Consider the following 11,632-nt stretch of genomic DNA (forward strand, 5'->3'; position numbering starts at 1 on the left):
TAACACAGAAAAAGCGAGAGAGAAAAAGAGAGCGAGACTCGACGCTGACTACATCCTGACTCAACAACAACAACCACCGGCAACGGCCAAAAAAGAAAACACCCGCGCCCTCATCTAGACAGGCACAGATAGCTATATTTATTATATACACACAGCGACGCGATGTCGACGATGCAGCAGCAGCAGCAGCAGGGCGGCCAGCAGGGCCAGCAGCAGCCTCTCGCGCCCGCGCCGCACCCAGGCATGTCCCAGGATCCAAGCAAGTCGCACCAGACGCAGCAGTCGGTCCAGGTAAGCTAAGCCGTCTATCTATACACACACTCTACACTATACACACCATGCACACCATGCACCATGTACAGCTGTGTCTATGTACACCGGCATCAGGATGGGATAGAGTCACTGCTGCTCGCCGCCATCGCTCTTGACTGCGCGAGCATGCGCCTGTCGCCGGTGGCCGTATCTCCGGCCGTCCACTTCTCTGCTTGCCTGCATGCCTATGCCTCTCTATACATACACACATCTACATCCGCCCATACACCCATACACACACATACAGACATACAACACGCACTGCCTTTTGCTTCTCACTTTTCCCACGCCGTCGTTCGACTCCCGTCTCGTCATGGACAAGCTTGCTGACCAGGTGGTGGGTGGTGGACGCGCTGCGCGGTCTGCCTTTGCCCTTACCCGTCTACAGGACCATGCAGAACAAGGTAGGCCAGCCATACCATACTACACTCTCCTCTCGAGGCACAAGAAGTAAAGCAAGACAAAGTGTGACAGCGGCTGACGGAGTATTTGCATGTACAGTTCTACGCGAGCAGCTGCTTGCTGCCCATCTCCAGTCCGCGGCAGCTCACACGGCTCCCCCGCCGCCTCGCCCGCAGCCAGGTGTCGCCGCGCATCTCCAGGCCGCCGCTGCTGCTGCCGGCGCTGGCGGGCAGAGAGACCATATCAACATCGACCCGGCCATCTCGGGCATGACGGCTGCTCCTCAAGTGCATACCACCGCTGCCATGCTTGCGCAGCCCCCGCAGGCCCAGGTCCCCGTCAGCCAGCAGGACATGACCGGTGCTCCCCCAGGCATGGACCAGACAGGCGAGTCGCGCAAGGTCTACGGCAAACGCGAGCTCTCCTCTTCCAAACGCGCTGCTCAGAACCGTGCTGCTCAGGTGGGTTGTCTTCTTTTTCTTTTGTGTCTTTGTGTCTTTGTTTTTTTGTTGTTGTTGGTCTTAGTGTTAACGCGTTGTTTTTTTTAGCGCGCTTTCCGTCAGCGCAAGGAAGGGTACATCCGTAAGCTCGAGGAGCAGGTCAAGGAATACGAGATGTTGCTGGACAATTACAAGGCCATCCAGGCTGAAAACTACCAGCTACGCGAATACATCATCAGCCTGCAGTCACGTCTCATCGACTCCCAGAACGAGGTGCCCGAGCTGCCCGGTAACATCGACCTCAGCCAGCCTCGTCCGGAGCCCGCCATCGCCTCGTCTGCCAACCAGCAGCAGGGTCAGCAGGGCCAGCAGGGCCAACAGGGACAGCAGCAACAGGGCCAGCAGGGGCAGCCACAGCAGGGGCAGCAGCAAGGTAATGCCGCCGGCGGTCAGCCTGGCGCAGGCCAGCACGTCAACTCCGGCTCCCAGTCCGAACTCAACGCTCTCAACCGCATTGCCGTTGCCGGCCTAGGCATGAGAAAGCACCAGCACGAAGAGGCCGCCTTCTTGGGCCAGAGCGGTAACTTCTCGAAGCGCACCAGACAGGACGGCCAGGACGACTCCCAGGCCGGAGAACAGTCCAAGACGGAACAGATCTAGTCATCCCACTTTTTACCCTCCCTTTTCCTCCTTCTTCTCTTTTCTTTCCCTCTTAAATTTCACTTTATATCTCTACTACTACCCCCGTTGGTGTTGGAGACGGATTCGGTACTTGCTTTGACATGTCATTTGACTCGTATGATTGTGCTTTTTTTTTGTCCTCGTTTTCTTACTTTCTTTTCGCTCTTCTCATGGCTAGGTCATCTGTGTATTCTTTTCGTCTGACTCCTGACGAGCTGGTATACTCCTACTCTACTTCTGCTGCTGCTGCTGCTGCTGCTGCTGCTGCTTCTACTGCTTCTCACTGCATTGATTATTGATAAAGAATGTTGCGGATGGGCAGGCCTAGGGGGCCTAAGGGGGGACGGTGTTCTGGAGTCCGGTCCGGTCATCTTGCTTGTCTCGTTCTTTCTTTTCTTCGTGTCTGTATTTACCTTGTGCGCTGGCTTGTATACGTTAGTTATATCTTCTTCTTCTTTCCCCCTTTTTTTGGCATAAAAGCGCCGACGGTTCTTCATTCATACACTGTCTATCTATCCATATCTCTGTCTCTGTCTTGTCTGACTGGTTGGCTGGCGCTCTGATGTTTGACATCATACAGCGTTGCCCAAGCTATGCTCCTACTCAACTGTCAGTCATACAATATACAACACCAACACCAATGCAAAAAAATAAAAGGATTTCAAGTCAGACATACCTTGAGATATTCACCTCCTTTCTCCAAGTACTCCTGTCTCGAGACAGACGCAGTCCTCAGCTCGCCGCTGCCCGCCCAACTCGCTGCCCCTTTCCACGCATCAAGCACCCCGTCCCCGGCCCTTCTCACCCTACACTCCACCCCCGTAGGCAACACACCCCTATACTCCCTTCGGAACCGCTCCTCGAACCCTTCAAACAGCGTGTTCCCGCCCGTCAGAAACACATCTCTCAGCAACCGCTGCTGGTCCTCTACGGCAGGGAACCGCTGCAATATCACGTCCGCTGCTATCTCGACAAGGCCAGCCTGATCAATACCCGCTATTGACGGCTGGAAAATCACCTCGGGAACCCGTATACGCTCCACGTTCAAGTGAAGCTGGTGCGCTTCACGCTGGCTCTCGGCATCAAACGGCCACGGCCCTCGAAGGAACATATGTATCATGCTCTTCGTCCAGTCTGTCTGCGCCTCGAGCGTATGGTTCTCCGTGAATTCAGGGTCGTATTGAAGTAGCTGCGCCTCGACTGCTTTCAGCATGCCGTCGACGTCTTCTTCCTCTTCCTCGTCGCTTGCGTCCCCCGTGGCGACGGTGCGGTAGACGCCCCAGTCGTCGTCGTTGGCGCCAAAGGTGTCGTCATCACCGCCGCGACGGCGCTTCTTGGGCCCGTCGGAGGCAAGGTTGGCCAGCGTGCGCATTCGGATCTGGCTCGCGAGTGACTTGCGGTTGCCTGCATCGGCTTTTAGTCGGTCTCGCTGCTTGATCTTGCGCAGTATCGTCTAGATACTCACGTCAGTATCAACTGCATACTATGCATACTTGCTTTTGGCTGGTAATATATATAATGTGATAATGTAAGGGTCTTACCTCACGAGCTTGTCTGCGTTCTTCGATCCAGGTGTCAAATTCATTCTCTCGCTTCTCATCATCAAGCCGCTGCTCCTCTGCTATCCTGGCCTTCTCCCTCTCCTTCTCTGCCTTTGCACGCTGCCGCGCTTCCACATTCGACTTCATCAGTCTCTGGTGTCGTTTCTCCTTCAGTCCGGCCTCGTCCAGCTCTTCGTCTGGCACGTCTAGCAACGGGAACGACGCTTCTTCCATCGCCTCGTCATTCTCCTCGTTGCCCAGATCCTTGTTGCGTGACTTCTTCACGGATTTCTCCAGCTCGCGAATCGTCCGTTCTAATGCTGCTTCGTCCTTCAAGTCTTCTGCATCCAACAGCCGTCGGATCTCCTTCTTCGTCTCATTGGCAAACCGAGCCTGGATCCCCTTGTAGTACTCTAGCTGCTGCTCCTTTTTCACCAGCTTCTCGAGCCGCATCTTGGCCGCTTGCTCCTGAAGCCGTCGTCCGCTCTCTTTCTTCCTCTCTGCGATCCGGGCCAGCTCCTCCTCCGTCTTCTCAACCACGACGTGTTCCGTAAATGGGTATTGGATAACATGGTTACGTTCCTCCAACCCGGTCCAGTCTAGGTATCTGGATAGCTCGTTGTCGTAGTCCAGAGAGACATAGCAGTGCTGCCGTACCATGTCTTCTACCTGACTATCCGTCATCTTAGACGGGAATGTTGGGTATTTAAGCTTAAGCAGCTTCATCAGGTAGTCGGAGCTCTGATGGCCGCCCCAGTTGAGACGGGCCGAATTGAACAGTAGTGCTTTTGATCCAAGCACCGGGATGACATGTGTAGATGAATGTGAAGACGAGATCACCAACCCGTCTGTTCCATTGTTATACTTGTATGAGAAGAGCGAATCAATCCCATATGCGACTGATGGTGTAGAATAGCACTCAAACAGTATCTCGTTCATCACTGCCAACAGTTAGTCTCAGAGCCAACTTTAACACTTTCAAGAAACACCATATGCATACTCTTCCTAGAATATCCCAGGTTGGCTATCGTCTCCGTAAGCACGAGAGGGCGGTCGACTGCACCGTTTGCGCCGTCCACTCCGAGCTTGATGAAGATGTAATCCAACAAACTCTCAACCACGTCCCAGTTGCTTATCACGCCCGTCCCGGCGTCGAACGCATTCCGCATCTGGCCTCTCGTAGTCGCATCAGCGTAGGCATCGTATCCAACAAACTGGCACGCCCGGTTTAGCTTGCGATCGCGGTACTTGGAGGCGACAGGCGGGATCACCAGTCGCGGAGAATTGTCGAAGGACCAGCCTGCTTTGACCGTATGTGAACCTATCGGGTATGTGTGAGTGACATTCAATCAAAAACAAACGTGTTTAATATAAATAAGATATCCCACCGTTGTCTATTACAATTGCACTTGTCTCGGGAGCGTGTCTGCTCTGCTCATAGCCATCTGGTTGCGGGGGGTGGAAGCCCTTGAAAGGCGGTTCAGCGATGTTGAAGATCCTAGGAGCCGGCTTTGCTTCTCTTCGTTCTTGGATCGTCAGGGCTTCGTTTGGTCCCGGAATGCGTTGTGATGAAGAGATGACCATCTTGACGTAGCTGTTATGGTAGCTGGTTGAAGCTGTGGTAGGTAGGTAGGTAGGTAGGTAGGTAGGTAGGTAGGTATCAGGGTTGGAGGTGCGGCGAGTGGTTATCGGACAAGGCTCGGAAGAGCTCCCATAGCAGATTTCTAGCTGGCACAAAGGTCGCGAGAGGGTTTAGGGCGAGAGAACGGGCGGTATCATGTTATCAGCAAGCTGGTGATGTTGGTGATGTTGCTGTCGAAGCCGTTGAAGCGGTTTTTCTTGAGGTTTTGAGGCGGAAAGTTGGCCGGCGGAAGTTCCTAACTACCTAGTTACATCTACAAGTAACAAAGCTCTACGGTTGAACATATTTAAACGACGTAGAAAAAGGTAAGAGATACGTGACTTCGTTAGTGGGTGCTAATTCATAATCATGGCCATCCTCATCTATACATCTCTATGACGGGTCCTTCAAGTTCTCCGTAGCTATAATGGTATGTACACCGGTCAGCCACGCGACAATCAGACGAAAGAAAAGAGCCGAGACAAACCTTCAAGATGGAAGAGGACGTTTGACTGGTAGTTCTTGAACATCTGCGCGACCAGCTCGACGTTCATATTCTGTACGTTGACCTCCTATCATCCGATCAGCCATCGACTACCCCTGGATGCTATGAGGTGGTATTCCGGGAGACGTACCTGGAGTCCCTTGTTCAGCACCGTGATGGCTTCATTGAGCTTCTCCTACAAAGGCCGTCAGCATAAGCATCCCTCAAAAGACCAGAAACACGGTCAAACAGCTTTAGATCTCCATGATCCATAAGAAAGGAGCGAGTCTACTGACAACGTTGGTGATGATGCGCGCCAGCAGCTGGCTCTGTTGATGCTCGTGTGGGCTCTCCTTCACGCGAGTAAGCAGATGTCTGTAGATAACTGCATAGAAATCATCACTTACCATGATATCTCGTCGTCTAGAGGCCTCTCGACAGTATCGAGTTCTATAATATCTATAATTTTTATGAAAGACACAAAGTTGAAGTTGAAGTAAATAAGTAGAAATGGAAGAGGAAAAGTTGCCTCTTTGGTCAAGTTTGCTCTGTTTGCATCCGCGATTAACAAGCTGGAAAGAAGAAACAAACAAGCTGGACAGCGACGGCGACATCGACAGGAGCAGCAGCTGGAATACCAACGAGGATACTTGCAATAAACGAGATGGCGCCCCCAGCAGCAGTCCAGGACGACTCGCACCAGCGGCTGCTCGACGAGCTTGACATCGCGCGCCTCCCGAAGCCCTTCCGCAACTCCAACTGGAAGCCGTCTGTACGCCGCAATAAGAACGTCAAGCAGATACTGTCCGAGACGTCGCGAAAGGAGGCCTCCGCAGTCGCCAGCCAGACCAACAGTGGCAGCTCTACTCCCTTTGCCGTAGCTGCTAGCTCGGCTACTGGTACTGGCACGGGGACAGCAGAGGGGTCGCAGACTCCCATGGTGGCATCTACAGCTGCCGCCCACGCTCACCAGCAGCAGCAGCAAGGCGGCGTCAAACCACCGAATATTGCTCAGGCAGCGCAGAGCCTGTCGACCCTTGTGCTGGAGAAGAACTTCCGAGCTGGTGCCCCCTCAGGTCCAGCCGTGACATACACCAACATTGATGCGGCCCCGTCCTTGTATCCTAGCCATCAGAAACGATACTGCGACCTTACGGGTCTTCCAGCTCCCTACACTGACCCCAAGACGCGACTACGGTACCATAACAAGGAGGTCTTTGGTGTGATCAGGTCGTTGGGCCCGGGAGTAGCAGAGAACTACCTAGAAGCCCGAGGAGCTCACACCGTGCTCAAGTAGACCCAAAATCAGCTCTACATACCTACTCCTACTACACAAGTTAAACGCTACGACGGGGAACATCCCATATCCACAGTATCGCGCCTCAAACGCCGGTATAGATATATGTTCGGCCCACAAAGTCAAGCCCTATCCATCCACGCAGCCCCTTTCGAGACGAGTTCAGAATAACGCTCCGGCTTAATCGGGACCAGACCTGGAGAGACCACAGCGAGTGTGCACCTCCTGCCAGGCTGCTTTGCTCTGCGCCCTGTCCGAGGACAGTTTTTTGACGGATACCGACCTCCCATGGAAGAGAGAGAGGGAAGGTCAGTTACAGTGCCAACGAGGGACACTGTGGCCATGGCGTGTATATGGTAGCTTTTGAATAGAATTACGCGGTTAGCATCTTGCTGCATTCTTTGTCACTGAGCTCGACTGTTCATCATAGTGCCATTGTGGAATAACTGGCATATTTTTACCGTTTCTTCAAGTCGCTTTTCGTGGTCGTTTTTTTTTCACGTTAATATCAAAATCAAAAGTTGAAGTTTTGAAGTTGGAGCAAAAGAAGTGCGAGAGACCCAAAAGGGGTTAGCGTGGGATCATCTAGCAAAACGACGATAAATACGGAGTAAAATAAAATAAAATAAAAAGATAAAAAATAAGAAGAACTCGACTTTTGCGAGAGAATTCGGCGTTTTATATTGATTAAAGCTTCCTCGCTACAACGGATACGGATATCATGCCAGGCTGCGTCAGGGGATGCTAGGACTTGGAGCTCGCGCAAGCTGCTATTCCCTGGCCGCGATCGAGCCAGCTATTTACTCCTGAACCGGCTGGCTGGCTTAGTTTATTTATCTGGCCTCTCTCCAATTAAGAACTCTCGACTCCCGCCGCAATCAATCTACGGATAATTAACACCAAGTGATATAAATCTATATAGCCAGTAAGTGGATCGCCATGAGCTTGGTGGGCAGAGACATCGTCACCTCCCTGATCCCTCCCCCGATCGTGTGGTGTGTCCCTGGTGGAGTGGTTGGGCGTTTCATGAACCTGTTCCCCGGCTAATAATATATCAACCAGGAAGCAAAGCTCGATCTTGACCGACTGATAATCTCATTACGTATACGGAGGGACCATCTACCGTAGTTAAGAGAGACGATAGCCGGTGTCTGGTTAGTCCTGGTCCCGCCGATTCACCTGGCCGATCGACTGTTCGGATACACAGGCCGGGATAGCTTCTACATATACCTGGACGTGGATAGAGCTTGAGCTGGGAGCTGGTACTGGTACTGGAGCTGGAGCTAGAGCTCTGAGAGTCGTCTACTTTTTTACAAGGGGACTGATAAGAGAGCCGCAGCCATGCCGTCCATGTGGCTGACAGATACACAGAGTGAGTCGGATACCGGAACAAGAATTAGACATGAGTGTATGTGAGACTGACAGGTGTGATTGTAGAGGTTGGGGTGGTGTTCTGCTCTGGTGGTAGGTGAGAGAGCTTTGAATTGATTCTCCGGTTTACGCTGAAGGTTTGATGGGACCTGACATGGGCATGGAATCACAGGTAGTCTATTCCTCTTCCTGGGGATTCTCATGTTCTTCGACCGGTCACTGTAGGCAGCCCCTTTCTTCTCCTTTCTTTCCTTTGGTCTCCTTTTGCCTGCCCGATCCTCGATTTACTAACGGCTTATAGACTTGCTATGGGAAATGTAAGGAATATCGCGTCTATTTTTACTTGACCTTTGGATCTAACGAGATAGATCCTCTTCTTAATCGGCCTACCTCTCATCCTCGGTCCGCAAAAGACGCTCGCCTTCTTCGCGCGCCGACAGAAGCTCACGGGAACGGTTACGTTCGCCCTGGGCATTTTTCTTATCCTCTTCCGCTGGCCGCTGATAGGCTTCTGTGTCGAGCTATACGGTCTCTTTGTCCTGTTTGGTGATTTCCTGGTCACTCTCGGTGGGTTTGTGGGCAGCATACCGGTTGTAGGGCCGTATCTGAGACAGGCGTTGGTCTGGCTGGGTACCATGGGAGGCAGAAGGCCAAACCAGGACCTACCAGTATAAAACAGCCGTCCTTGGATGGAAACGTCCTAAGATACAACAACAATAAGAACAGATAACAGAGGTGAATGGCCACGGTGGCCACTTTTACTACTGTATTTATGTATTATAGCTATCATGATATACCCGTTGATCCACGAGCACCTACCATTCTCGACAAATGTTATACAAGGGATGAAAACGAACCGAAATGGGAAAAAAAAGGGTAGTAGACTAGATGCCATTCATCGAGGGAATGTACAGTGGTTTTGCTTTCTTTCCCTTTCTCTTCCTGATGACGAATCCCTTGGATGGTATCTCATACAAAGAATAAAAAAAAAGTATATGCAAGAAATGGAAAACCGCAGACATTTGTACCGAGCTGTCTTCTCCGTCTTTTTTTTCTGCTTACAAGGGCAAGGGAGGGATCAGACTATCCGGCAGAACTGGAGGTCGGCTGGTTTGCTGGAGGATGCATGTGGAGGGGAAGAGGGTATGGGTGATTGTTGTCTAGTAGCCCACACCAAGGAGGTATTCTGCCAGGGCCTCTACGGTGTTGGTAGCAGCACCTGGCTGGATGGTTTCTGGGTAGTGTGCAAGGAGAAGGGCCTGCTTAGTCTTGACGATGACGATGCCGGTTTTCCCCTGTATATCGTAAGTAAGTATGATGATGGGGATATACATAGATATATATATCACAAAGAGTGCACCAAAAAGAACATGAGGAAAGCGTACCAGTTTGCCGTAGACTCTGGTGTCATCAGCCTTGATAGTGACGTATTTCTCCCCACCGACGTGGAAGCCCTTGGCCTGTATCTCCTTTACATCACCGCTGGACTTGAACGAATCTACTATGTACTTCATCTCCTCGGGGTTCACCTAGACCGGGGTCAGACCAAGCAACGAGACAACGTCAAAGCCAGTGCGGAAAGCATACTTTGAAACCGGGAGACGAAGCCCATGCGCTGGTGCCATCTTTGTCGAAGATGGCGGCCCTGTCGATGTTTCCGGTGCCAACAAGGCTGTAGGGTTGATGTGTTAGGGGGGTATGTCTGAATCCAAGGCTACCAATTCAAGAGACGGGGGGGAGAGGCAGGGTACCTTTTATCAACGTATTCTAACAATCGCAGTTAGCAGTGTGTAAGAACCAGGGATACGTCTATAAACACGTCTATAGGATAGATAGCTGCTGATATAGACATACCTTGCCAGGACATGATGTTTGGTGATGGTGATGGTGTGTGTGAGTGTTGATTGCTGCTAGAGAGAACAACGGCGGGGTGGCCAGCTGGAGTCAGACAGCGAACGCTATCCTGCAGCGGTTAGCAGCTGTGGTTAACCAGTCTGAGCAGCCTGGAATAGTTAGCTGCTGGCTGTAGATTGCAGTAGCAAAGACGACGACGGCGATGGCTGAAGTTGTCGGTGAAGTCTGGCTGTTGCTGCGCTTTTGCTTGTTTGTGGTGGGATGTTTTTTCTCTCTACTGTAACTATTTATTGTTTTTACTTTCTGACCTCAGGCCGAAAGTGGGGGGCAAGAAGTCACTAAGCAACTTCTCTCTCTCTCTTCACCAGCTACAACGTCAACATCGACATCGACATCCGACGCCGATGAGGTCACCGGGACTAACTCGCTCTGAGGAGGATGCCTGGATGGCTACGAGATAGAGATAGACACGGCAGCAGCATCAGCAGGTCTAGAGCAGTCTTGACGGCAGGCTTCCTCATCTCCTGGTGGTGGAGGTACGGACAGCCCTGCAATCTTCAACCAGGCGCCACAGAACTCCCACCCCCGGCCGGATGAGAAGGAAGAGCAGGATGGATGCAGGACCTGACAACGAGGTGCATATTTGGCGTATACCGCATCGCACGGCGTCGCGGGTGCCTGTCGGTGAAACAAAACAGCTGAAGGCCAACGGTTACAGCGTGAGGGGGCCAGCCAGCCAGCAGCAACCGGCAGCAAGAGAAGCATCGGCATCAGCAGCAGCAGTGACAGCTTTTAAATATGGCCAAGATGGCATTGAAATGAACAGGGAACGCTGCCTTCGATATGCACATCATGGTTAACCGCCTCATGGACACGAAATTTCTTTTTCTTTTTTTTTTTTTCCTGCCTCCTCATCGGCCCTTCATTGCTTCGTGTTTGACGCACTGGGATCCTGGCCCAGGCAGTTTCCTCACTCGCTGACTAGTGAACTAGTGTAGCGGGATCCCAACCAAGATCAATGCGAGGCTGCGGTTATTTAAGCTGCACAAAACAAGGCGAGTTAAAGGAGATTAAGTCGCTGGAGGGACCAACTAGCTCGTGCTAGTTGACTTCTCTGTTTTAACCTCCTTGCTCCATCCATCATTTTAACTAGTTAACTAACTGGTTATGACGGATATCGATCGGAAAGAGTCTGCCTGATCGATACGAAGAATGGAGCACTTTAGTGCTGGTTGACGGCATAGTCGAACTCCAGTGAAATTGCAGAGCGCCATGGGAATGAGATTTGTTATTCTTATTCTGGCTAACGGAAACGCTCTCCCTGGCCGCGCTCCCGTTATGTTCCTAGCCTCATCCCCACAGGCAGACTCCGTTGGTCTCCATCTTTAAAATGAACCTTTTTAGCCCTTGTTTCAGGAGGCTGCCTCATATCAATATACGCAAATTGCTTTGATTGATCCCTTCCCGTCTCTTAACAGCCTATGTTAAGCAGGTTTCGTCTCTTTTTACTTTCTGTACTTCCTGTGTTTCGCTTTAAACCCCACGGTTTTCCCTTCTGTTCTGGCTCTGCTGGTCCCCCCAGGCTTTGGACCAGCTGCCTGCTTGTTAATTTGCCAGTGTTGGTACTTC

The 11,632-nt window shown here is 51.7% G+C and overlaps 6 protein-coding genes across 6 annotated transcripts; 3 read left to right on the plus strand and 3 right to left on the minus strand.

Annotated features, from left to right (window-relative positions):
• Nucleotides 1-162: 162 nt before the first annotated feature.
• Nucleotides 163-1,814, plus strand: MGYG_08430 (hypothetical protein; the record flags this gene model as incomplete). Its single annotated transcript, XM_003169477.1, has 4 exons — nucleotides 163-291; nucleotides 560-716; nucleotides 814-1,175; nucleotides 1,263-1,814. The coding sequence occupies 4 exons, from the start codon at nucleotides 163-165 to the stop codon at nucleotides 1,812-1,814; spliced, it is 1,200 nt and encodes a 399-aa protein (XP_003169525.1).
• Nucleotides 1,815-2,343: 529 nt separating this feature from the next.
• Nucleotides 2,344-4,960, minus strand: MGYG_08431 (Arp5p; the record flags this gene model as incomplete). The annotated part of the gene is made up of 5 exons (XM_003169478.1): nucleotides 2,344-2,442; nucleotides 2,512-3,288; nucleotides 3,377-4,317; nucleotides 4,377-4,697; nucleotides 4,765-4,960. The coding sequence occupies 5 exons, from the start codon at nucleotides 4,958-4,960 to the stop codon at nucleotides 2,344-2,346; spliced, it is 2,334 nt and encodes a 777-aa protein (XP_003169526.1).
• Nucleotides 4,961-5,390: 430 nt separating this feature from the next.
• Nucleotides 5,391-5,891, minus strand: MGYG_08432 (hypothetical protein; the record flags this gene model as incomplete). Its single annotated transcript, XM_003169479.1, has 4 exons — nucleotides 5,391-5,419; nucleotides 5,485-5,569; nucleotides 5,633-5,677; nucleotides 5,778-5,891. The coding sequence occupies 4 exons, from the start codon at nucleotides 5,889-5,891 to the stop codon at nucleotides 5,391-5,393; spliced, it is 273 nt and encodes a 90-aa protein (XP_003169527.1).
• A 254-nt stretch (nucleotides 5,892-6,145) lies between these two features.
• On the plus strand, nucleotides 6,146-6,778 carry MGYG_08433 (hypothetical protein; the record flags this gene model as incomplete). The annotated part of the gene is made up of 1 exon (XM_003169480.1): nucleotides 6,146-6,778. The coding sequence occupies one exon, from the start codon at nucleotides 6,146-6,148 to the stop codon at nucleotides 6,776-6,778; it is 633 nt and encodes a 210-aa protein (XP_003169528.1).
• A 1,341-nt stretch (nucleotides 6,779-8,119) lies between these two features.
• Nucleotides 8,120-8,823, plus strand: MGYG_08434 (Got1 family protein; the record flags this gene model as incomplete). The annotated part of the gene is made up of 5 exons (XM_003169481.1): nucleotides 8,120-8,150; nucleotides 8,216-8,246; nucleotides 8,326-8,370; nucleotides 8,451-8,466; nucleotides 8,518-8,823. 5 exons carry the CDS (start codon nucleotides 8,120-8,122, stop codon nucleotides 8,821-8,823), a joined length of 429 nt encoding a protein of 142 aa, XP_003169529.1.
• Nucleotides 8,824-9,309: 486 nt separating this feature from the next.
• Nucleotides 9,310-10,016, minus strand: MGYG_08435 (profilin-A; the record flags this gene model as incomplete). Its single annotated transcript, XM_003169482.1, has 5 exons — nucleotides 9,310-9,444; nucleotides 9,535-9,678; nucleotides 9,737-9,821; nucleotides 9,901-9,916; nucleotides 10,004-10,016. 5 exons carry the CDS (start codon nucleotides 10,014-10,016, stop codon nucleotides 9,310-9,312), a joined length of 393 nt encoding a protein of 130 aa, XP_003169530.1.
• Nucleotides 10,017-11,632: the final 1,616 nt, after the last annotated feature.

This window comes from Nannizzia gypsea, genomic scaffold (assembly GCF_000150975.2).
Source record: "Nannizzia gypsea CBS 118893 supercont1.9 genomic scaffold, whole genome shotgun sequence".
NCBI classification, from domain to species: domain Eukaryota; kingdom Fungi; phylum Ascomycota; class Eurotiomycetes; order Onygenales; family Arthrodermataceae; genus Nannizzia; species Nannizzia gypsea.